Raw genomic sequence first — 26,144 nt, 5'->3', positions numbered from 1 at the left:
TTGGAAAATTTCCTCGTGTCAGCACGTTGTAGGTGTCGCCACCGGCGCCAACCTTGTGTGACTGCTCTGAAAAGCTAATCATTTGCATATCACAGCATCTTCTTCCTGTCGGTTAAATTTCGCGTCTGTAGCACGTCATCTTCGTGGTGTAACAATTTTAATGGCCAGTAATGTATAAAACGAATTCTGTAGGCCAGTAAAGTTTTAACCGTTTATTTAAACACTTAAACACATTTTGGAACATACGAGAGGCGTTCAATAAGTAACGCAACACGTTAATTTTTGAAAGCAGGATGATTTTATTCAGGGTTCCAGTACACCATATTATTCCCCACTCTTTTAGCTACAAAACCGTATTTCTCAACATACTGGAAGGGCCTGTATGCCCACAGGGTACCATTCTACTCGTTGACGTCGGTGTCAACGTCTTGTTGCATCAATAACCTCCCCGCCATTCACGTATTGCTTCCCACGGAATGCGTCCTTCATTGGGTAAAATACACTCCTGGAAACGGAAAAAAGAACACATTGACACCGGTGTGTCAGACCCACCATACTTGCTCCGGACACTGCGAGAGGGCTGTACAAGCAATGATCACACGCACGGCACAGCGGACACACCAGGAACCGCGGTGTTGGCCGTCGAATGGCGCTAGCTGCGCAGCATTTGTGCACCGCCGCCGTCAGTGTCAGCCAGTTTGCCGTGGCATACGGAGCTCCATCGCAGTCTTTAACACTGGTAGCATGCCGCAACAGCGTGGACGTGAACCGTATGTGCAGTTGACGGACTTTGAGCGAGGGCGTATAGTGGGCATGCGGGAGGCCGGGTGGACGTACCGCCGAATTGCTCAACACGTGGGGCGTGAGGTCTCCACAGTACATCGATGTTGTCGCCAGTGGTCGGCGGAAGGTGCACGTGCCCGTCGACCTGGGACCGGACCGCAGCGACGCACGGATGCACGCCAAGACCGTAGGATCCTACGCAGTGCCGTAGGGGACCGCACCGCCACTTCCCAGCAAATTAGGGACACTGTTGCTCCTGGGGTATCGGCGAGGACCATTCGCAACCGTCTCCATGAAGCTGGGCTACGGTCCCGCACACCGTTAGGCCGTCTTCCGCTCACGCCCCAACATGGTGCAGCCCGCCTCCAGTGGTGTCGCGACAGGCGTGAATGGAGGGACGAATGGAGACGTGTCGTCTTCAGCGATGAGAGTCGCTTCTGCCTTGGTGCCAATGATGGTCGTATGCGTGTTTGGCGCCGTGCAGGTGAGCGCCACAATCAGGACTGCATACGACCAAGGCACACAGGGCCAACACCCGGCATCTTGGTGTGGGGAGCGATCTCCTACATTGGCCGTACACCACTGGTGAACGTCGAGGGGACGCTGAATAGTGCACGGTGCATCCAAACCGTCATCAAACCCATCGTTCTACCATTCCTAGACCGGCAAGGGAACTTGCTGTTCCAACAGGACAATGCACGTCCGCATGTATCCCGTGCCACCCAATGTGCTCTAGAAGGTGTAAGTCAACTACCCTGGCCAGCACCATCTCCGGATCTGTCCCCCATTGAGCATGTTTGGGACCGGATGAAGCGTCGTCTCACGCGGTCTGCACGTCCAGCACGAACGCTGGTCCAACTGAGGCGCCAGGTGGAAATGGGATGGCAAGCCGTTCCACAGGACTACATACAGCATCTCTACGATCGTCTCCATGGGAGAATAGCAGCCTGCATTGCTGCGAAAGGTGGATATACACTGTACTAGTGCCGACATTGTGCATGCTCTGTTGCCTGTGTCTATGTGCCTGTGGTTCTGTCAGTGTGATCATGTGATGTATCTGACCCCAGGAATGTGTCAATAAAGTTTCCCCTTCCTGGGACAATGAATTCACGGTGTTCTTATTTCAATTTCCAGGAGTGTACATGGAAGTCGGAAGGCGCGGGATCCGGGTTGTCGAGTGGATGAGGAACAGTTCAGTGAAGTTTCGTGAGCTCCTCTCATGAGCGCAGACTTGTGTGAGGCCTTGCATCGTCATGGGGAAGGAAGTTCATTTGCATACTTAAGGCGACGAACACGCCGAAATCGTTTCTTCAATTGTCTGAGGGTTGAACAATTCACTTCATTGTCGATTATTGCACCGTGAGGGAGGACATCAAGCAGAAGAATCTTTTCTAAATCCCAGAAGACCATCGCCATGACTTTAATGGCTCCGATGCGACTTTGAACTTTTTCCTCGGAGCTAGTGTGGCGCCACTTCACGGATTGCCGTTTTGTTGCCGTTTCGAAGTGATGGACCCTTGTTTCGAAGCCTGTGACGAATTTAGACAGTAAATTTTTGCTATCAGCCTCGTAACGCGCAAGCAGTTCCGCGTAGATGGTCCTTCGTTTCTCTTTATGGTCTTCTGTTAGGTGGCCAGGAACCCAGCCGGCACACGCCTTTGAGTACCCCAACTGGTGGATGAGAGTGTCAGCAGTACCAACAGAAACGTCCAATTGAGCAGAGAGGTGTTTGACTGTGATCCGTCGATTACCTCAAATGATAATGTTCGCACACTACAGGAGTCACAACCCTGTGCGGCCGGCCGGCCCGCGCGACTTTGTTGCGATGATGAGACTCCTCGCCCAACGACTCACCGTGCTTTTGTTCGCTGTCAGGGGTAAGAACACACTCTGCAAGGTCTAAGAATATGTGCGATACTCTGGTTTTCCGACAAAAGAAGCTCGTTAAACATCTCTCCTTGAAACGCACCTCCGTTAAACACGCCATTTTGAAGGTTACGTGTTGCGCCGCCACCTATCAGAACTTCATGAGGATATAGAGGCCGAAGCGAGAATACTCCACGATGTCCCACGATAAATTCCGCATTGTTTCAATTGAAATTGGCCGAGTAAAGATATGTGTTGCATTACTTATTGTACGACCGTCGTGTAGACAACAAATAAGTACAACATAACGTGAACACAACATCGTCTCCAGTCCATCTCAAGCTCACTTTACACTACTTTACACAAAAATGCACATTTTTAGGCTACATCTACTGTATACTAATAATGAGTGTTTGGTTTACACTTACAAAGAACTGCTTGTGACAAAATAATTTTTGTAGGGCGTTTACGTCGCCAGATGGCTCTGTCGAATAATCTCCAAGTCAAGACAGATTGTATAGGCGTGAAATGTCCATTGTACAGGGACAGCGGGTCATAAAATTTTATTGCTGAAAAAATGGCTACTAGAAACATAGTTTGGTGGCCTCAGAACCCTTGCGATGCTGTTTAGTCCCCCCCCCCCCCCCCCCCGCCCCCTCTTTGACACCAACCAATCAACCTTGCGATGATCCCAGAACACTTGCCGCGTTATCACGTCACTTAAAACTATACATCAGATCGGGTATTACGTGCATATTTTACGTGCGCAAGTGCGATAACTTTGAACTTGTGAAATTCCGTAACGGATAATGATATCCAAAAACGTTTCGACGATGCCTGAGAGCATCATCTTCAAAACGTATGGTAAAACTTTTAACTATTTGCCGTGAATAGAAATTATAGAAGTGGCCATCCCCACAACTAGTTGGGTTGGGTTGTTTTGGGGGAGGAGACCAGACAGCGAGGTCATCGGTCTCATCGGATTAGGGAAGGACGGGGAAGGAAGTCGGCCGTGCCCTTTCAAAGGACCATCCCGGCATTTGCCTGGAGCGATTTAGGGAAATCACGGAAAACCTAAATCAGGATGGCCGGACGCGGGATTGAACCGTCGTCCTCCCGAATGCGAGCCCACAACTAGTAATTTTGCTATCCAGAAATCATGGTTTTCGGATGTACCCAAATATCGGATAAAGATTTTCGAAAACAGGAAGACTGTGTGCCCGATCGAGACTCGAACTCGGGACCTTTGCCTTTCGCGGGCAAGTGCTCTACCAACTGAGCTACCGAAGCACGACTCACGCCCGGTACCCACAGCTTTACTTCTGCCAGTATCTCGTCTCCTACCTTCCAAACTTTACAGAAGTTCTCCTGCGAATCTGTTTTCATATCAGCGCGCACTCCGCTGCAGAGTGAAAATCTCATTCTGGAAACATCCCCCAGGCTGTGGCTAAGCCATGTCTCCGCCGCTATATCCTTTCTTTCAGGAGTGCTAGTTCTGCAGGTTCGCAGGAGAACTTCTGTAAAGTTTGGAAGGTAGGAGACGAGATACTGGCAGAAGTAAAGCTGTGGGTACCGGGCGTGAGTCGTGCTTCGGTAGCTCAGTTGGTAGAGCACTTGCCCGCGAAAGGCAAAGGTCCCGAGTTCGAGTCTCGGTCGGGCACACAGTTTTAATCTGCCAGGAAGTTTCATATCAGCGCACTCCGCTGCAGAGTGAAAATCTCATTCAGGAAGACTGTGGTTATAGATAAATGTCCAAGCAACGTGCAGTTTAAATTTGAGCCATTTCCTATGGTTATTTATGTTTCGAAATTCTGCGAGAACACACGGTAATAGTTTCAACGATTTGGCACGAATACATATTATAGAAGAGGTCATACTCACAATTGGAACTTTCAGTACCCAAAAACTCATGGTTTTTCGGGGTTTTCTCAGAAACCACCGAGAACAAATGGCGCTTTCATAAGCTGTCTGAGGTCCACCATAGAGGGCGCCTAATGTAAGAGAACCAAACGATTTCCTAAGTTCGCCTGGGCTGGAGAGAGTGTGTAATATTTAAATTTTGACTCCGTACTGCAGTATAACTATAATATTACTTTCCTTCCAATAGGTATTCAAATGATCGCTAGTCCAAGGACTATCCAAAATATTTGATCCCTTACGTCTGTGATCAACAGAACCCGAGATAGGACCCTCTGAAAAACTGCGCTTTCGCATGCAGCATTTTGGAACATGTTACAAATCAAAATTAGTAGAGATGAAAATCAATATTTGTTCCCTGCTGGTAAACTGATTTGCCTCGTAAGATATTGATGGTGCGATGTTCATGTCCTGTCACACTGTGTGAAACCTCCCCTTAGAAAAATTTATGAATGATTGTGCTGATAAGCCCCTTACGTTATTTGATTTTCAAACATCTGAGCAAAACTGAACGTACTCAGACATTTCCCTCTTTATTTCTTCTGATCATCACTAAACTGACACACAATATTTTTAGCGCAACGCAATCTGACTTTTAAAAATCCCTAAAAAAGAATGGCCCTGACTAACAATAACCTATACCTTTCATGAATCACTTACCCCACAAAAATCTTCGTTAGTCGAACTACTGCAATACAGCGAGCGCCACTACTGCCAGCTAAATAAAAGATTCTAACTACTGAAGGCACTAACTACTGATAGGCATAATTAGCAAATGAAAGATTTTGATAGAGAACAATGTATTTAACTTAAGTGTTCAAAAGCCATGAGATATATATATATATATATCAGTTCATGACATCCAGTCTTACAAATTTACTCTCTCTGATGGACACACGTCCAGATCATCCGCTCTCAAAACTCCGCCATCTCACTCCCCATATCCACCACTGCTGGCGGCTCACCTCCAACTGCGCAACGCTACGCGCTGTTCACATCCAACTGCCCAACACTAGAATGGCGAATATTCCAACAATGCCAAACAGCCACAGACTGCACACAGCACAGCCAGAGATTTTCATACAGAGCGCTAGGTGACGTTACCAACCTAAAACCCTAAACAGCCTACTTACATGTGATAACTATTCTATTCCAGCAGGTAAGCTGCTGATAATCCTTTTTAAGATATGTACTAAGAGGCCAAACTTACAACTCATCATTTTTTTTCTAAATTCTTGTCCGAAAAGGCGTCGGAAGGCCCAACGGTACCTACCGACCGCCTTGTCATTCTCATAATATATGCGTCACTGTATGCGGATATGGAGAGGCACGATGTCAGCACTCCGCTCTCCCAGCCGTTGTCAGTTTTCGTGACAGGAGCTGCTACTTCTCAATCAGGTAACTTCTCTATTGGCCTCACAAGGGCTGAGTGCATGCCGCTTGCCAACAACAGTCGGCGGACCCAGGCGGTCACCCGTCCAAGTGCTACCCAAACCCGAAGCGCGTAACGTCAGTGATCTGACGGGGAGCGGCAAGCCCGTTGGCGTCTTCTTCTGACATTAGTTGAAATATAAATTATGTGATGTTTGATCGCTGTTGTAATTTATTATGGAGCAGCTCATGGGGAAATTCGTGTTTCAGCGATCGACATGAGCAACCAGAAGAAGCAGAAGCTGCGGCTTGTGACTTACATGTGCCCCAGCCACCCGGTGGAAATGTACGAGCTGATCATGACGTACCTGGAGCGCTACACTGGGCTGGAAGCCACTCTCCAGTATGAGTCCAGGAGAGCTGGCCCCCTCCCGGGAAGAGTTGACCCCTTCACAGACGACACGGTAGACATAGGTAAGTACCACCTGCTCCCTGCTATCCTGTTTTGTGTTCGAGGAATAGCTCCACCGCAGCCATGACGTACAACTAAAGTACTGGGTACTGTCACAGAAGAATGTACGAGGATTAGTGGTAACTATTTATTCACAAGCAATACAAAAGAGTTACACGTTTGCCTAGTGATGTGGAAGACGTAGTACACTGTTAGCAGAGCCTGTTCTGTGGATGGTGCGAATGGAGCGGTCTACTGCCTGTCGAATCTCTGGAACAGTTCAGAAGAGAATGCCATGAAGTGGTTCATTCATCTTCGGAATCATATCAAAGCGAAATGTAGTGTGAGGAGAGCTATGCGAGAGGCGTTCAATGAATTCGAAAGTAAAGTGCTATGTACTGACTTGGCAGAAAATCCTAAGAAATTTTGGTCTTATGTCAAAGTGGTAGGTGGATCAAAACAAAATGTCCAGATACTCTGTGACCAAAACGGTACTGAAACAGAGGATGACAGACTAAAGGCCGAAATACTAAATGTCTTTTTCCAAAGCTGTTTCACAGAGGAAGACTGCACTGTAGTTCCTTCTCTAGGTTGTCGCACAGATGACAAAATGATAGATATCGAAACAGACGACAGAGGGATAGAAAAACAATTAAAATTCCTCAAAAGAGGAAAGGCCGCTGGACCTGATGGGATACCAGTTCGATTTTACACAGAGTACGCGAAAGAACTTGCTCCCCCTTCTTGCAGCTGTGTACCGTAGGTCTCTAGAAGAGCGTAGCGTTCCAAAGGATTGGAAAAGGGCACAGGTCATCCCCGTTTTCAAGAAGGGACGTCGAACAGATGTGCAGAACTATAGACCTATATATCGAACGTCGATCAGTTGTAGGATTTTGGAACACATATTATGTTAGAGTATAATGACTTTTCTGGAGACTAGAAATCTACTCTGTAGGAATCAGCATGGGTTTCGAAAAAGACGATCGTGTGAAACCCAGCTCGCGCTATTCGTCCACGATACTCAGAGGGCCATAGACACAGGTTCCCAGGTGGATGCCGTGTTTCTTGACTTCCGCAAGGCATTCGATACGGTTCCCCACAGTCGTTTAATAAACAAAGTAAGAGCATATGGAATATCAGACCAATTGTGTGATTGGATTGAATTGAAGAGTTCCTAGATGACATAACGCAGTATGTCATTCTCAATGGAGAGAAGTCTTCCGAAGTAAGAGTGATTTCGGGTGTGCCGCAGGGGAGTGTCGTGCGACCGTTGCTGTTCACAGTATACATAAATGACCTTGTGGATGACATCGGAAGTTCACTGAGGTTTTTTGCGGATGATGCTGTGATATATCAAGAGGTTGTAACAATGGCAAATTGTACTGAAATGCAGGAGGATCTGCAACGAATTGATGCATGGTGCAGGGAATGGCAATTGAATCTCAATGTAGACAAGTGTAATGTGCTGCGAATACACAGAAAGAAAGATCCTTTATCATTTCCCTACAATATAGCAGGTCAGCAACGGGAAGCAGTTAATTCCATAAATTATCTGGGAGTAGGCATTAGGAGTGATTTAAAATGGAATGATCATATAAAGTTGATCGTCGGTAAAGCAGATGCCAGACTGAGATTCATTGGAAGAATCCTAAGGAAATGCAATCCGAAAACAAAGGATTAAGAACAGTGTACTTGTTCACGCACTGCTTGAATACTGTTCACCAGTGTGGGATCCGTACCAGATAGGGTTGATGGAAGAGATACAGAAGATCCAACGGAGAGCAGTGCGCTTCGTTACAGGGTCATTTAGTAATCGCGAAAGCGTTACGGAGATGATAAACTACAATGGAAGACTGCAGGAGAGACGCTCAGTAGCTCAGTACGGGCTTTTGTTGAAGTTTCGAGAACATACCTTCACCGAGGAGTCAGGCAGTATATTGCTCCCTCCTATGTATATCTCGCGAAGAGACCATGAGGATAGAATCAGAGAGGCTAGAGCTCACACAGAGGCATACCGACAATCTTTCTTTCCACGAACTGTACGAGACTGGAATAGAAGGGAGAACCGATAGAGGTACTCAAAGTACCCTCCGCCACACACTGTCAGGTGGCTTGCGGAGTATGGATGTAGATGTAGAGTCACAAGGACTTAAGTCGCGGAGTATGGTGGATGGTACAGTACTTCCTAGTCCCATCGACCGAACAGAGCAGCCACAGCTTGCGCTGTATGCGCCCACGCATTGTAATACTGTGAATTGACGGTCCTTTGTGGAGGAACGTAATGCGTTAGGGTAACACCATCACAGTCATACACGAGAATCACCATAACGTTAGACCGCTCCATTCGCACCATCAACAGAACAGGCTTTGCTGACGGTAGACTACGCCTTCCACATCACTGGCAACAGATTCGACATAACTCTGGTGACTACATTGAAGGACAGTAACAGTTGCAAACATGTAACTCTTTTATACCGCTTGTGAATAAATAGTTGCCACCATTTAAGTTCCAACCCTCGTATTCAGTGTGTGCACGTATTTCTCTCGGATTGTACGCCTGCAGTCAGCAAGCTACCTTACAGTGTGTGGCGGAAGATACTTCAGGTACCACATCCCATCCCCACCCCCTCCCCGCCAACAACCCACCGCCCCCCCCCCCCCCCCACCCTTCCCTGTTCCATTTGCGAATAGTGCTTAGGGGGAACAGAATGGTTTTCGGTAAACCACCATATCAGATTTAACTTCTCCGATTTTCTCATTGCGGTCATTTTGCGAGACTTGGGGAGAGAGAAAGTAATGTCTGTAGTATGTACTTTTCAACACAGAATGGAAAAACTTAATAGAACTAGTTGGTAGGTGAGTATGAAAAATCAATTATAAGGAGACTAAAGTAACATAAAGTCAGCACTTTGAAAACAAAGTTATAGAAATTAATAATTAAGTCATAGAAGACAGTTTTTGTATGCCACAGTCGTCAAGGTAACCTAAGGGAGGGAACTCGTCTGCACTATCTATCTGCGAATCGCATAAACTTTGTTCTGTGTGAAATCGTATTTTAAATGTTTGCTTATCGTATTCTTTGACAAGAAAACTGGTGGTCACTCCAGCATTTCCCTAAAGGAGCATGAGAAACTGCCTGAAACCAGTAGTTCAGAGTAGGGGTGGGGAAAAAACTGACCTGTTAAAACCAGTATCTTAGTTACGAATAACCGATATTTTTCAGTATTTGTTTCGCCTCGGTTATAACAGGTGTTTTTCTTATTTTTTACGCATAACCGAGTAAAAAGACTGAAATATCTATCAGCCATACCATCAGTGCTAAAGTTATTGGATTTTAATATAAAAAAGGATTAATTTTTTATTGTAAAATTTGCTTTGGTTTGGAAGATTGCATTATTAGAGAAAATGGGATAAGTGATCAGTGCTATTTTAAGTATAATGCTGACAGAAATGAGCAACAACCGCTTGGTATATTGTTGAGACAGTAATATCTTCATTGCTGGTGTTCTGGCTGAAGGAATGCACATATGTGCAATGTGCAGCAAGACTTGCCCCACCTGTTCTGTACAGTAATTTATCTCTGTCGTTGCCGGACATCCGTTGTACTGCAGAATGGCACAGGCCCTGCTCTAGAGATATTTTTCACATTATAACAGCATAGATTTAGGATAGTGACATGTAGTGCATCAACAATGATGATTAGTTAACAAACTGAAATAAATATTCAATCTAGCTCCAACAGTCCCCCCCCCCCCCCCCTCCTCCAACCTGTCCCCATCTTCACATGCACATCTATAGTCAACTATCTCTTCCATTTTGCAGAGGAATAGTTAATGATGACAGATAATGCATAGACCAGTAAAACAGACAACTTCCAAATATAATACACAGTGTCAGTTAAAAGGACTTTACACATTTGGAATGATATAGAAATTTATTGAGATAACATAAAGAATCAGTGGATGTGCTGTTTTGTAGTAAACAACCTCAAGTTTGAATCACATAGTGCATCAGTACTCCATCCTGCCATCAGGAGCACAAGCGTAGTGGAAAGTGGAAATGGCTGCTTCCACTGGTACGGAGCAAGTTTGCTGTGTGTTTTGGTTTCATGAACAAACTCTGCAATAACTGTTTGGCGTAAATTTTGCACCAAATACGCTAAAGAGCCTCCAAGAAGGCCTACAATTTATTCTTGGTACAAGAACTTGGTTGAGATGGGCCATTCACTGTGACATGATAAATTACCAGGTACACGTCCCTTTCTTCCTCACTGAGCGAGGTGGCGCAGTGGTTAGCACACTGAACTCGCATTCGGGAGGATGATGGTTCAATAACGCGTTCGGCCATCCTGATTTAGGTTTTCCGTGCATTCCCTAAATCGCTTCAGGCAAATGCCGGGATGGTTCCTTCAAAAGGGCATGGCCGACTTCCTTCCCCATCCTTCCCTAATCTGATGAGACCGATGACCTACCAGTTTGGTCTCTTCCCCCAAAATCAACCCCTCAACCCTCACTGAGAAAACTGTCAGTGGTACTGAGTATCTGGATACGTTTGAAAAATTTTAATTCTGCTGATCAATGAAGATGATCGAGATGAGATGGTTTACTACCAGTAAGACAATGCACTACCTTATTTCCTTGTGGAAGTTCAAGGTTTCCTCAGTAATTGTTTTCCAGGTTGGTGGATTGGCCATCAAGGGCCAATTGCGTGGCCAACTCACTCCCCAGACTTCACACCATTGGAATTCTTTCTCTGGGGTTTCATTAAAGACAGTGTGTAAGTTTCTCCCTTACCAATCAATTTAGCCGACCTAAAAAATTGAATCTACAGTGCCACTGAACAAGTTACACCTGATTTGCTGTAACGAGTGCGGGAAGAAATTGATTACTGGTGGGATGTTTGCTGGATAACAAATGGTAGTCACATCAAACCCAAACGACACTTGACACTTTTATGTGAAACTTGGGGTAGTTTGCTACGAAATGACTTCTTTAACGATTCTGTAAATTATCTTAACAAATTTCTATATCATTTCAAAGTTGTAGAGTCCTTTTTGATCAACCTGTACTTGGATAGATAAAAAAATGTACTCACCAAGTGGTGGCAGGAGAAAACACGTATAAAAGTTAGAGAAATGTCAAGCTTTCAGAGCCACTGGCAGAAGGCTTCAAGGGGAAGGAAGAGGGAAGAAGGAAAAGGACTGGCAAGGTTTAGGAAATGGGGAGGGTTATGAAAAAGTTGCCCAGAACCCTGGGTCAGATGAGAGACAATGGACGAGATGAGAACGAAAGACAACTTACAAAGTATCAAAGTACATAGTTCAACAGGTAACGCTGTGCAACAGTGAAAATGTAAAATCCATGAAACTGATTAAATTTTATCAGTTCCAGTATACTGATAACGAATGTCAGAAAGAAAATTGAAGATTGGTTTGTGTTTTATGAGGTTTTCATCGATAAAGAAAAATAGAAGAAATGTATTGTCGATGTATGTATAATTGTCACATATGAGAAGATGAACAGTATAAAAAAAAATATTATTCAACATGCAGGTCATACATATTCAATACTTTATCATACTTCCGTTAGTACTGAAAGGGGTAGTAATTGTAATTTGTCCGGAAGTTTTACTCTAAAATGATTTTTATATAAGTCATGAAAAATTTTGTGAGGAAACTGAATCATAAAGCCGAGGTTTATAAGTGATTGAGGGAAAAATTTTCACGATTGAGTGAATCAAAAGTCAAAGAGCGTTTCTGCATTTGCGTACAGATTTGAGAGCTTTTGAGAGACAAGTAATTTGATAAAATGTTACATGGCAATGTGAAGGCTGCCTGTGAAAATTTTGAAAATGTTTATTTTGATTTCTTGAGAGATAAGAGAGCACAAAGTATAAGGAGCATGCAGGTGAAAGTGAGCCATACATTGAGGATGTTGCAGGCATGAGGAAGCAGTATGCAGGGAGTGGCTTCCTGCTTCTTTGGCTGCCTACTACTGACTGTTATACATATTCCAGATGTAATTTTTAAATGATAATGATTTAAATGATAAGCAGACGATTCTTATTTTGATAAGAAGTTCTTAAAAAGTGTCATGTCAGAACACTGATGATGATAGAATTGTTTGTAGTAATATATACTAGGTACTCTAGAGGTGCCTACCATTAGTCTTAACTGTAAGAAACCAAAAATTCTCAATTTCCCTGAGGCTTGGTTTAGGAATTTTGTGAGGTGTTGTTTAGTGAATTTCATGAGTGCAAGTGTTTCATATCATTTGAATGAGTTTTCACCTCAAGGATTCACAATTATTGACAAATATCCTATTTTAGCAATTTCCGGGGTATATTGCTACTTAAGTAAGTACATAAACTGAGAGGTAACAAAAGTCATGGGATAGCTATATGCACATATACAGACGACAGTGGTATCGCGTACACAAAGTATAAAAGGGCAGTGCATTGATGGAGCTGTCATTTGTACTCATGTGATTCATGTGAAAAGGTTTTTGATGTGATTGTGGCCACAAGACAGGAATTAACAGACTTTGAGCTTGGAACGGTCAATGGAGCTAGACTCGTAGGATATTCCATTTCAGAAATCGTGAGGGAATTCAGTATTAAGAGATTCATAGCGTCAAGAGGCAGCCAAGAATACCACATTTCAGGTGTTATCTTTTCACCATGGGCAGTGTTGTGATCGATGTCCTTCACTTAACAACAAATGGCAATGGCATTTGTAGTAGACTTGTCAGTGCAGACAGACAAGCAAAACTACATGAAATAACTGCAGAAACGAATGTGGGATGTACGATGAATGTACCCATTAGGGAAGTGCAGAAAAATTTGTCATTAGCAGACTCTCATTTGAGAGGATGATGGTTCAAACCTGGGTCCAGCCATCCTGTTTTAGGTCTTCCATGATTTCCCTAAATCAGTTAAGGCAAATGGTGGGACAGTTCCTGTGAAAGAGCTCAGCTGCTTTCCATTTCCATCCTTCCATAATCTGAGCTTGTGCTCTGTCTATAATGACGTAACACTAACTCTAAACACTAATCTCCTGCAAACTAATCGGCTAAGGCAGCAGATGACTCACGTGGGTGTCTTTATTAACAACACGGCATTGGGTGCAGCATCTCTCCTGGGCCCGTGACCATATTGACAACTGGAAAATTGTGACCTGATTAGATGAGTCATGATTTCAGTTGATAATAGCTATTGCTAGGGTTCATGTGTGTTGCAGACCACATGAAGCCATAGACCCGAGTTGTCAACAAGGCACTGTACAAGCTGGTGGTGGCTCCATAATAGTGTCTGCTGCGTTTACATGGAATGGAGTGGCTCCTCTGATCCAACTGAACTGGCCATTGACTAAAAATGTTTGGAGACCATTTGCAACCATTCATGGCCTTCATGTTCTCAAACAAGGATGGAATTTTGATGGACGACAGTGCGCCATGTCTCTGGACCACAGTTGTTTGCAGCTGGTTTGAAAAACATTTGGGACAATTTGAGCAAATGTTTCAGCCGCCTATATCACCCGACATGAATCCCGTCGAACATTTATATGAGCTAATCGAGAGGTCAGTTCATGAGGAAAATCCTGCACCAGGAACACTTAAGCAATTATGGACGGCTGTAGAGGCAGCATGGTTCAGTATTTCTGTAGGGACTGCCAACAACTCATTGAGTCCATGCTACATCGAGTCTCTGCACTATGCTGGGCGAAAGGAGATATGGCCCGATATTAGGAGGTATCCCATGACTTTTGTCACCTCAGTGTATGTTGCTGGTATGAAATGGGACATATATTGCTGAAACTGGAGTTAAGTATTTCTTTTAATGGAAATTTCTGCATGGAAAAATACATAAAATAAGAGAATGGCGACCACTTACCTATAGAGGACTGATGTGTGGTGCACAGAAAGATGTAATAGAAAACAGTTAACACCAGCTTTCAAGCTCTTGCTCTTTTTCTAGTAAGCATACACACATTCACAAACGCAGACACCCAGCTGTATGTGCTCGACTCTCGCTGCTACAAGGATCATGTACGTTTGGGTGTCTGTGTGGCTGTATGTGTGGATGTGTGGACTCTTACAAGAAAAAAGACAAGAGCCCGAAAGCTAGTGTTAGCTGGTTTCTATTATGTGCTTCTGTGCACCAGTCCTCCGTAGGTAAGTGGTTGCCTTTCCCTAATTTGACTTATTGTATTTGCTTTAATGGTTATTTTAATCATATTATGACTAACTAAATGTAGAAATCCTAAATATAAATATCTTACAGATTGCATTGAATATGAGATTTTTGCAAAATAAACGAACACTTGAGCAAATAAGTAGTCTGTAGGATTTGGATTCCACCAGGAAAAAAGTGAGAAAATGTGCCAAAACAGAAATATCTCACCTGACCCCAGGCTGAGAACGGCATTAACGCCCCAATCAGCTGCGCACTGGGTGTGACTTGTGGCTGCCCTGCAAAGCTTAATTTACTGGTTTACTAAAACCTTATCGCAGACCTAATACCACTGAAATATTGGCTGTTTTCTACATGTTTTTGCAGTCGTTCCTTACGATCATCACTGTTTGCCTCCCCCAGATGTCAATATAACATGCAGCTGTGGCTACAGCAGATGATGACATTGCGGCCTTTGCTGTTGAGTCTATTAACTACTATAACTTCTGTTGAACACACATCAAAAGTACTGCCACGTGCGGTGCTGTTGTAATCTTCACTACTATTTTATGCATTCACACGTAACTCAAATAGCGTATCACCTAATCATCTCTTACAGCTCTGGGTCTAAAAAATTAGGAGTTAGAGGACTGTCAGTGGGCACTTCAGGTCCAGTATGTCTGTACAATGGACCTTTGAACACAACATGGTCAGGAGTAAGTTTAACACCACAGTCATCAACTCTGAATCGGTTGGATGTGCATAGGATAAGTCCATGCTCCATTTAAAGGTGAATCACGCCTTGAGTGTATGAGACATGCTGCAACTGAAGTCTTTCCCTGATAGTAGGAAAGATTTTGTGGACTTGACAAAACTATCAGATATGTCCCAGTCTCGGTGTCAGACATCCATTCTCAATTGATTTACCATGTTTACCCAAGTATAAGATCACCTCGATTATAAGACAACTCTCGTTTTTCAGGAGGCTTCTTGAGACAAATTTATTTTTAACATATTCTGATTAACGAAAATTACAAACTGCTTTATTGGCATAAAGTATCTGCCTAAAAAGTTAGAATTTTACCTATTCTACATGTAAATTTATGCCTTTTATTAATTGTTTGCATTTTGATTATATAAAAAGAAGAAAAATAACGAAAACAAATGGTTTTTCATTAATTTGCAGACCATTTCCTTTTGTACATTTTTTGCTTACTACCCTGTCATCTGTAGTATCACTATTTTTAATCACCATTATCCTTGTAGCACCAGCTATGAAATTTATATCTTCGTTGTCACAAATATTTGACTGCTTCTTCTGAATATGTTGTGATGTCTCGGGTTGGGTTACCGTGGGACGTGACGGAACCGCTGTTTTTATCTTAATACATGTTGGAGTTCACTTCTATACTGATGTGAGAATGTTACAATGGCACTTGCTTCCAAAAATATCGTCTGCTCACCATTCTCTAATTGGTGGCATAGAACAGGGTGCTCCCCTCATATGTCATGGTGAGCGTCGACAACATTGCAGCACAGAACACACATTAACAACAGCAACTAATACATAAATAAAAGGTTGCAATCATGATCCAGCCAAGTTCTCGCACATGCACTCTTCCCGCCAACTACTGACGTCTGTTGGTACGAGCTCCATGTCAGGACGCTGTAATTTATTCTCGTGACATCAATTACAGTCAGTTTAATATGATATATGGTTCATTTAATTTGTTAGGCATTTCATTCTCGATAAATTTTCCTTCTTGTTTCATTTGAATGTCTGCATTATGTTCTAAAGCTGATTAAAAGCTGGCAATATTTTTACCTGGTATTCTAATATGCAAACAGTGACTGAAGTTCTCATTTGCAACCCTCTTAGTAAATCATTACAGTCTCTCATAATCAAATAAAATATTATTCTGGGTTCAGAATCAAGTAAAATTCTTTGAAGTACAACATTCCACCTTTTTATGTTACTTTCGCGTAAAAAACAGGATTAATATTTGTACACACATCAAAAAAAGGTTTGCATCACCTCTGTTCCCAAAACTCCTGAAGATAGACATTGATTGTGGATATTGTATCAAAGACACAGTCCCTATCTCTGTACAGAGATGTCACTAAACCTGCCCAAAGATGTAAACAACCATGCATAAGCAACGCCTGGCAGACAAAAGGGATCTGACACCCGATCAGTTCCAGTCATTCCACCAGTAAGGAGGTACACAGCACGTGTTGTCTGTAGTTCAACCATGCCTAGACGGTCAATACCGTAGTTTGATCACATCCACATCGTTACTTTGTGCCAGGAAGGGCTCTCAGCAAGGGAAGAGTCCAGGTGTCTTGGAATGAACCAAAGCGATGATGTTTGGACATGGAAGAGTTACAGAGAGACAGGAACTGTCGACGACATGCCTCTCTCAGGTCACCAAGGGCTACTACTGCAGTGGATGAACGTTACCTACGGATTATGGGTCGGAGGAATCCTGACAGCAAAGCCACCATGTTGAATAATGCTTTTCATGCAGCCACAGGATGTCGTGTTAGAACTCAAACTGTGCACAATAGGCTGCATGATGTGCAACTTCACTCCTGATGTCCATGGCAAGGTATATCTTTTCAATCACAACACCATGCGGTGTGGTACAAATGGGCCCAACAACATGCCGAATAGACTGCTCAGGATTGGCATCACATTTTCTTCACCTATGAGTGTCGCATATGCCTTCAACCAGACAATCATCAGAGACATATTTGGAAGCTACCTGGTCAGGCTGAACGCCTTAGACACACTGTCCAGCGAGCACAGCAAGGTGGAGGTTCCCTGCTGTTTTGGGGTGGCAACACGTGGGGCTGACGTACGCCACTGGTGGTCACGGAAGGTGCTGTAATGTGTAATGGCTGTACAGTACGTGAATACCATTGTCTGACCCCTAGTGCAACCATATTGGCAGCATATTGGCAAGGCTTTCTGTTCGTGGACGACAATTCGCATCCCATCGTGCTCATCTTGTGAATGACTGCCTTCAGGGTAACGACATCGCTTGACTAGAGTAGCCAGCATGTTCTCCAGACATGATCCCTATTGAACATGCCTGGGATGGATTCAAAAGGGCTGTTTATAGATGATGTGACCCACCAACCACTGTGAGGGATTGATGCCGAATCACTGTTGAGGAGTGGGACAATCTGGACCACCATTGCCTCGATGAACTTGTGGATAGTATGCCATGATGAATACAGGCTTGCATCAATGCAAGAGGACATGCTACTGGGTATTAGATGTACCGGTGTGTACAGCAATCTGGACCACTGCCTCTGAAGGTCTTTCTGCATGGTGGTACAACGTGCAATGTGTGGTTTTCATGAGCAATAAAAAGGGTGAAAATGATGTTTATGTTGATCTCTATTCCAATTTTCTGTACAGATTCTGGAACTCTTGGAACCAAGGTGATGAAAACTTTTTTTGAAGTGTGTACGTCAGGGGCGGCAATTTATAAAAAATATTGGGGGGGGGGGGGGGGGGGGGCAGCATACTTGGGGTCTTGTCCCGGAAAATTTTCTAAATTTTTGATTAAAGATAGTGAGCTTCAAAGTTTTTTAAGCATTTTAGAGTCATGTTGTTGTTGTGGTCTTCAGTCCAGAGACTGGTTTGATGCAGCTCTCCATGCTACTCTATCTTGTGCAAGCTTCTTCATCTCTCAGTACCCTCTGCAACCTACATCTGCTTAGTGTATTCATCTCTTGGTCTCCCCCTACGATTTTTACCCTCCACGCTGCCCTCCAGTACTAAATTGGTGATCCCTTGATGCCTCAGAACATGTCCTACTAAACGATCCCTTCTTCTAGTCAAGTTGTGCCACAAACTTCTCTCCTCCCCAATCCTATTCAATACCTCCTCATTAGTTATGTGATCTACCCATCTAATCTTCTGCATTCTTCTGTAGCACCACATTTCGAAAGCTTCTTTCTCTTCTTGTTTAAACTATTTATCATACTTGTTTCACTTCCATACAAGGCTACACTCCATGCAAATACTTTCAGAAACGACTTCCTGATAAATCTATACTCGATGTTAACAAATTTCTGTTCTTCAGAAAGGCTTTCCTTGCCATTGCCAGTCTACATTTTATATCCTCTCTACTTCGACTGTCATCAGTTATTTTGCTCCCCAAATAGCAAAACTCCTTTACTACCTTAAGTGTCTCATTTCCTAATCTAATTCCCTCAGGATCACCCAACTTAATTTGACTACATTCCATTATCCTTGTTTTGCTTTTGTTGACGTTCATCTTACGTCCTCCCGTCAAGACACTATCCATTCCGTTCAACTGCTCTTCCAAGTCCTTTGCTGTCTCTGACAGAATTACAATGTCATCGGTTAACCTCAAAGTTTTTATTTCTTCTCCATGGATTTTAATACCTACTCCGAATTTTTCTTTTGTTTCCTTTATTGCTTGCTCAATATACAGATTGAATAACATCGGGGATAGGCTATAACCCTGTCTCACTCCCTTCCCAACCACTGCTTCCCTTTCATACCCCTCGACTCTTATAACTGCCATCTGGTTTCTGTACAAATTGTAAATAGCCTTTTGCTCCCTGTATTTTACCCCTTCCACCTTCAGAATTTGAAAGAGAGTATTCCAGTCAACATTGTCAAAAGCTTTCTCTAAGTCTACAAACGCTAGAAACGTAGGTTTGCCTTTCCTTAATCTATCTTCTAAGATAAGTCGTAGGATCAGTATTGCCTCACATGTTCCAATATTTCTATGGAATCCAAATTGATCTTCCCTGAGGTCGGCTTCTACCAGTTTTTCCATTCATTTGTAAAGAATTCGTTAGTATTTTGCAGTGGTGACTTATTAAACTGATCGGTAATTTTCACATCTGTCAACACCTACTTTCTTTGGGATTGGAATTATTATATTCTTCTTGCAGTCTGAGGTTATTTTGCCTGTCTCATGCATCTTGCTCATCAGATGGTAGTTTTCTTAGGCCTGGCTCTCCGAAGGCTGTCAGTAGTTCTAATGGAATGTTGTCTACTCCTGGAGCCTTGCTTCAACTTAGGTCTTTCAGTGCTCTGTCAAACTCTTCATGCAGTATCATATCTCCTATTTCATCTTCATCTACATCCTCTTCCATTTCCATAATATTGTCCTCAAGTACGTCGCCCTTGTATAGATCCTCTATATACTCCTTCCACCTTTCTGATTTCCCTTCTTTGCTTAGAACTGGGTTTCCATCTGAGCTCTTGATATTCATAGAAGTGGTTCTCTTTTCTCCAAAGGTCTGTTTAATTTTCGTGTAGGCAGTATCTATCTTACTCCTAGTGATATATGCCTCTACATTCTTACATTTGTCCTCTAGCCATCCCTGTTTAGCCATTTTGCACTTCCTGTCGATCGCATTTTTGAGACACTTGTATTCCTTTTTGCCTGCTTCATTTACTGCATTTTTGTGTTTTCTCATTTCATCAATTAAATTCAATATGTCTTCTGTCACCCAAGGATTTCTACTAGCTCTCATCTTCTTACCTATTTGATCCTCTGCTGCCATCAATATTTCATCCCTCAAAGGTACCCATCCTTCTCCTACTGTATTTCTTTCCCCCATTCCTGTCAATCATTCCCTTATGCTCTCCCTGAAACTCTCTACAACCTCTGGTTCTGTCAGTTACTCCAGGTCCCATCTCCTTAAATTCCCACCTTTTTGTAGTTTCTTTGTTTTTAATCTACAGTTCATAACCAATACATTGTTGTCAGAGTTCACATCTGCTCCTGGAAATGTCTTAAAATTTAAAACCTGGTTCCCAAATCTCTGTCTTACCACTATATAATCTGTCTGAAACCTTCTAGTATCTCCAGGCCTCTTCCATGTATAAAACCTTCTTTCATGATTCTTGAACCAAGTGTTAGCTATTATTAAGTTATGCTCTGTGCAAAATTCTACCAGGCAGCTTCCTCTTTCATTCCTTACTCCCATTCCGTATTCACCTACTATGTTTCCTTCTCTTCCTTTTCCTACTATTGAGTTCTAGTCACCCATGATGATTAAATTTTCGTCTCCCTTCAGTATCTGAATAATTCCTTTTATCTCATCATACACTTCATCAATCTCTTCATTATCTGCTGAGCTAGTTGACATATAAACTTGTACTACTGTGGTAGGTGTGGGCTTTGTGTCTATCTTGGCCACAATAATGCATTCACTATGCTGATTGTAGTAGCTTATCCGCACTCATATTTTTTTATTCATTATTAAACTTACTCCAGCATTACCCCTATTTGATTTTGTATTTATAACCCTGTATTCACCTGACCAGAATTCGTGTTCCTCCTGTCACCGAACTTCACTAATGCTCACTATATCTAACTTTAACCAATCCATTTCCCTTTTTAAATTTTCTAACCTACCTCCCCAATTAAGGGATCTGACATTCCATGCTCCGATCTGTAGAATGCCAGTTTTCTTTCTCCTGATTACAACGTCCTCCTGAGTAGCCTACACCAGGAGATCCGAATGGGGGACTATTTTACCTCCGAAATATTTTACCCAAGAGGATGCCATCATCATTTAACCATACAGTAAAGGTGCATGCCCTCAGGAAAAATTACAGCTGTAGTTTCCCCTTGCTTTCAGCCGTTCGCAGTGCCAGCACAGCAAGGCCGTTTTGGTTAGTGTTAAAAGGCTAGATCAGTCAATCATCCAGACTATTGCCCCTGCAACTACTGGAAAGGAACCACATGTTTGTTTGGCCTCTCAACAGGTACCCCTCTATTGTGGTTGCAACTACGGTACGGCTATCTGTATCGCTGAGGCACGGAAGCCTCCCCACCAACACCAAGGTCCATGGTTCATGGGGGGCTTTAGAGTCATATGATCAACATTAGAACCCAAACAAGTGGACTCTCAATAACTCGACGCTCCAGGAAACTCAACAAGCCTGTCACATTTTTTGGTTTCGAAGAAAGAAACAAAACATAAACACACACTGTATTTTTTGTGAAAAGCTAATTTAATTTACAGTAATAATCATGCTTATAGACTATTACAGAGCAGTGAATATATAGCTCTGCAAAGACTGAAATGAAATTTAAATAAATCCTAAACTATCATTAAAAGAATAAAACATAAAAGATTGCTGTCACACAGTAAAAGTACTTTGATTAATAAGTGAAGTAGCTAATTTAAGGTTACTTTGAATAAGGCTCAGGGTTCGTGAAATAAAAATAATATCTCAAAGTTAATGCTTTAATACAGTTAATAAAGCTAATCAGTATGCCTAATACTTTCAGTGAAAAAGTATGTAAATAGCAGGTTTTAATTGGGTCTTATACCCTAAAAATATTTAAGTATTTGAAAATAACTAATACAGTACTATAGTAATATAGTAATACAGTACTAAACTAGTACTAATATTTTGAAACTGAAAATTTAACATTATGTATGTATTTAATTCTCTATTTTATAAAGATTTTTAATATTGCTCTAAATGCCATTATTAAGGCTACAGTGTCTTTAGAAAGGTGCAAATGTCAACTGTCTGACTGGATTACTAAATAAGAAGTCATTGGTGACTGGTCAGGTATCCAATTCATCCAAAACACCTTTGTGGGCATGAAGAAAAGCCAAGTTGTTCAATAGCTTCTGTCCCATTGTTGATCGGAGACATGACTTCAGATGTCGGAGGCCGCTAAATGACTGTTCTGCTGTTTCTATCATGATTGGAAGCTTAATGCACTTCATTACTTCACATAACATTTCTCCAACTGCAAGCTCTTGTTTAATGTACTTTCTTACATCACGCATGTTTTTTAAGACCAGTTGTTTTTTTATTAGCGATATCAGGTAACATATTCAAGTGTAAGTGCAGTCTCTCAATGTCTAGTGCATTTTTGAAAAACTCAGTTGATTTTTCCAAATTTGTTTCACCTCTGTTTACTAAAATCAAGCACTCTAGTTTGACTGCAATGACCTGTGTGAGTCCAGTTGAAGCAAACCACTCAGTAACGCGAGGTTGCACCATTTCACAAACTTTAATGTAAATAGCTTTGCAGTATTCCTTTGGGGTTTTGAAAGTGTGTGGTGAGCTGGCTTCGTTGTTTTCATACTTCTTTGGTATACTTCGATTCTAAGAAAAAGAAGGATCATCAACTTCTGAAGGTTTATCTTTTAAACATGACTCCCAAAGGCATTCAAAACTGCCACACCTTCCATTCAATATACAAATCAAGCCCTCATATATTTTTTCCAGATCAGCAACACTTCTATGAAGGTACAGAATTTTTTCATTGACATCCTCTACTGGGTTCATTGCATGACAATAAAGACGTAAAAAGAAATAAGTCTTGAATTGTAACATTCACTCAAGGTAGCCTGCACATTTATAACCTGCCTCTGTTTTTTCCTCTGCAGAAAATACTTCAAAATAGCTCTAGAAGTTCTTCAAAGTTTTTCAGTATCTCAAGATACTAGAAGCTTGCATAGTCCATTGAGTCAGGCAAAGGGGTCGTAGACCAGCTTGCTCGTTGGTGCTCTCACAGCGTATGCTTCTGGAAAGTCCCATCCTTTTGTTGGATTCCCTTAAGGTGTTTATTAAGTCCTTGGCTAAAGCCATAATATCCCTCATAGACGTAAGATGGTGGAGACTGTCTACAACTGCCAAGTCTAAACCGCAGTGCAGTGCACATAACATGCTTTTGGTTGTATATCCAAAACCAACTTTTTTAGTCCTTTGAACTTACCTCTCATATTCAAGGCACCATCATAGCACTGCCCCTTAACTTATCCATTGACAAATCAAGACAAGCAAAACCATCTTTTGAAATACCAAACAGAGTTTATGATTCAGTGTTGGGGTCTCATGTAAGCCAATAAAGTCTTCTTTGATGATTAATAAATCATCGACAGTACGAATACAAAATGACACTTGTTTGTGAATTGAAGAATCACTTGTTTCGTCAACCATAATAGAAAAATGTTCAGTCTTCTTAACTGAAGCCAATACCTTTCTCAACACAGACTTTCCTAGTAGATCAATGATCTCATTTTGAATATCGTTGGATGTCCACTTATACTCGTAATGCCCTAACTAATCTTTAAACTCAGGTGTCATTCTTTCGGAGTTCCAACAATTGAAAAAAAATTGAGTTTACATCTTTGTGCCCTCTAATTGCTAGTCCTTGTCAGCATAGAAATTTTACAGTAGTAAAAATTGTCTCAAGAGCTAAACGGCCTTTCTTCATATCACTATCTAATTTTTCATTCAATTGGGAGGCCACACTTGGGTTAGTGACAGAATTTAGTTTCAGAACACCTTCTTTATGTGTAAACATATTTTCATGAAGACAGAGTTTTTCCAAAGCCTTTTCCAATTAGAAAAGTAAATGCATGTAATAGATTTTTAGCATCTGCCTCTTAACCTGCTTACTACCATAATAATTATTTGTTTTAACCCATTACTGGATGTATTTTAAAAGGTTACTATTGTCAAACAAGGAAAATAAAATGTTCCAACATAATTCTGTGATTTTACAAAGCATAATATAACTAATAATTTTCTTAAATTATTGTGGGGTCTCTCCTCTCCCCCCCCCCCCCCCAAACAAATTTTTGAGGGGGCTCAGATCCCCTCAGGCCCCATGGAGTCAGCGCCTGTGGTGTACATAGTATCCATACATGTATGAGAATTTGCATTGCAGATTGGTTCAGATACAACAAGAGTTGTAAGATGATAGTGTTTGGATCTATTTTCTACCATGTTTTAAAAAATTGACAAATTTTAAGTAGACCACTAGATTGTTGTAGTTCATAGTTTCTCGAGTACCACTTGCACTAGCGCCGTGCATGTCATGTGCTTGTTCAAGCAACATCAATACTGTATTGAACTCCTTGACATATTAGAAAATCCTGAACCTGTCCGAAGGCGTGTATCATTTGCCCAGCCCTGCTCTTTTGATTTCTTCAAAATAAATGTGCATGTGACCTCAACAGCCAAAGCTTCATCTTTAAATGTAAGGTAATCCCTGCATACTCTATTAAATAATGCAAAAATGTGAACCTCAGCAACAGTAGTTTTAATCTGTGAATATAAGACGACTATGTATTTTTCGAATGGCAAATTGGAAAAAAAAACCTTATCTTATAACTGGGTAAGTACGGTATCTAGATTTTATTTGTAGTTCAAGCAGTCATTAGCCTCTGGACGTTGCCCAGCTTGCCTTTTTTCATACCAGTATGAGGCTGCTTGATATCTGCTGGTAATGTCTGTGGGTCAAATGCCCTATTCAACAATTAGTAAACATATCACTACTAATGAACTTTTTTGAGTCCCTCTGAAGACTACAGTTAACTGTAGTAGAACACCACTTACAACTCACATTGAGCGTAATAGATGTGGTTTGCCACACAATGACCATGAAGGTAGTAATCACTGTGAATACAGTATTGTTGTAAACTTTTATCACATGTCAGGGACCATGGAATGTTGCTATCTTTGTAGTGATTAATTTGTGCATTGCCTTACAAACTTTTCTATTGATGTGCTGATAGAATGCAGACACATAAAGTTCTTACTAAGTCTACACCAAGAAATGACAGACAATCTGTTTATTAATAGACTTTCCCCTATTGAATGATTTGGTTTCCATTTAACAAAAGTTTCTCCTTCAATTGCGTGTAAGATGTTTTGTTATTCACTATAATTAGTTAACCATCCCTACACCAAATCAAAGACGTTACATACACATTCCTGCAATACAGAGCTGGTGACAGCAGAAAATATTACCAATAGACAACCTATGTGAGGAAAGTGTCATTCATGGGCCAAAGACCTGTCTGCAGATTGATTTTTATTTGCACCTCATGGTAATGTGCTTGGTGACCTTGCAATTACTCACATGCCATTTGATCTTACACCAATGACAGTAGTCAGAGACTCTGGTTTCCCTCCTCGGGAACCTGGAAATGCAAATATTACGGATGACCAGACTGCATCTGCAAAGTCCAACTATAACTGCAAAGACCTTTTCCAGGTCAAATAGCTGACCAACTAGATAATATAATTATAGCATCATGAATAAAATGTCAGGACTGGTGGTCTTGGTAGTCTTCCTGTATTGAAATTGTAAATATTTTCCATATCCACTCCTTGTCCATGGTGAATTAGTTTGTCTATAGTGTTGTCAGGGAGGAGTTTACCCAGTAAAGTTGTTGTTGTCTCCATCCTTGTGTTATACTCCTATCATACTCCTGTGTGTGTATTGACAAAACCATAGAAGTTTTATCCACTTGCACAAGAGTCTTTATGATCTCTCTCAGGAATTATGACATGTTTGTGACCATACGTATTATTCCAAATGAGCTGCTTGTTCATGGAACAACTCAACCCTAAAAGCTGCTTTCTGATCCTGTTAGCACTGTAAGAAAATTTCCTTCTTATCAGCTGGCTCATCCCTCTGGCATAGACCACTGAGAATTCACATTTTACAACTAATTTTAGTCAACTCTGGTGAGTACAGCATCTGATGTTGTTGCAGGCAAAGTGGGGGAATGGCCACATGCCGCAACAAAATCAGGAGTTTGT

At 42.0% G+C, this 26,144-nt stretch overlaps 1 protein-coding gene across 1 annotated transcript in view; it reads left to right on the top strand.

Annotated features, from left to right (window-relative positions):
• LOC126190448 (uncharacterized) overlaps positions 1-26,144 on the top strand; it is a 167,523-nt gene that overhangs the window by 97,798 nt on the left and 43,581 nt on the right. Inside the window, exon 2 of the mRNA XM_049931022.1 lies at positions 6,208-6,411. Within this exon, the coding sequence (XP_049786979.1) occupies positions 6,216-6,411 (196 nt within the window). The 5' untranslated portion in view covers positions 6,208-6,215. The remainder of the gene's footprint in view (positions 1-6,207; positions 6,412-26,144) is intronic.

The sequence above is a fragment of the Schistocerca cancellata genome, chromosome 1 (genome assembly GCF_023864275.1).
Source record: "Schistocerca cancellata isolate TAMUIC-IGC-003103 chromosome 1, iqSchCanc2.1, whole genome shotgun sequence".
NCBI lineage: Eukaryota > Metazoa > Arthropoda > Insecta > Orthoptera > Acrididae > Schistocerca > Schistocerca cancellata.
The sequence above is the reverse complement of the archived record's forward strand: the minus strand, read 5'-3'. Positions and strand labels throughout refer to the sequence as shown.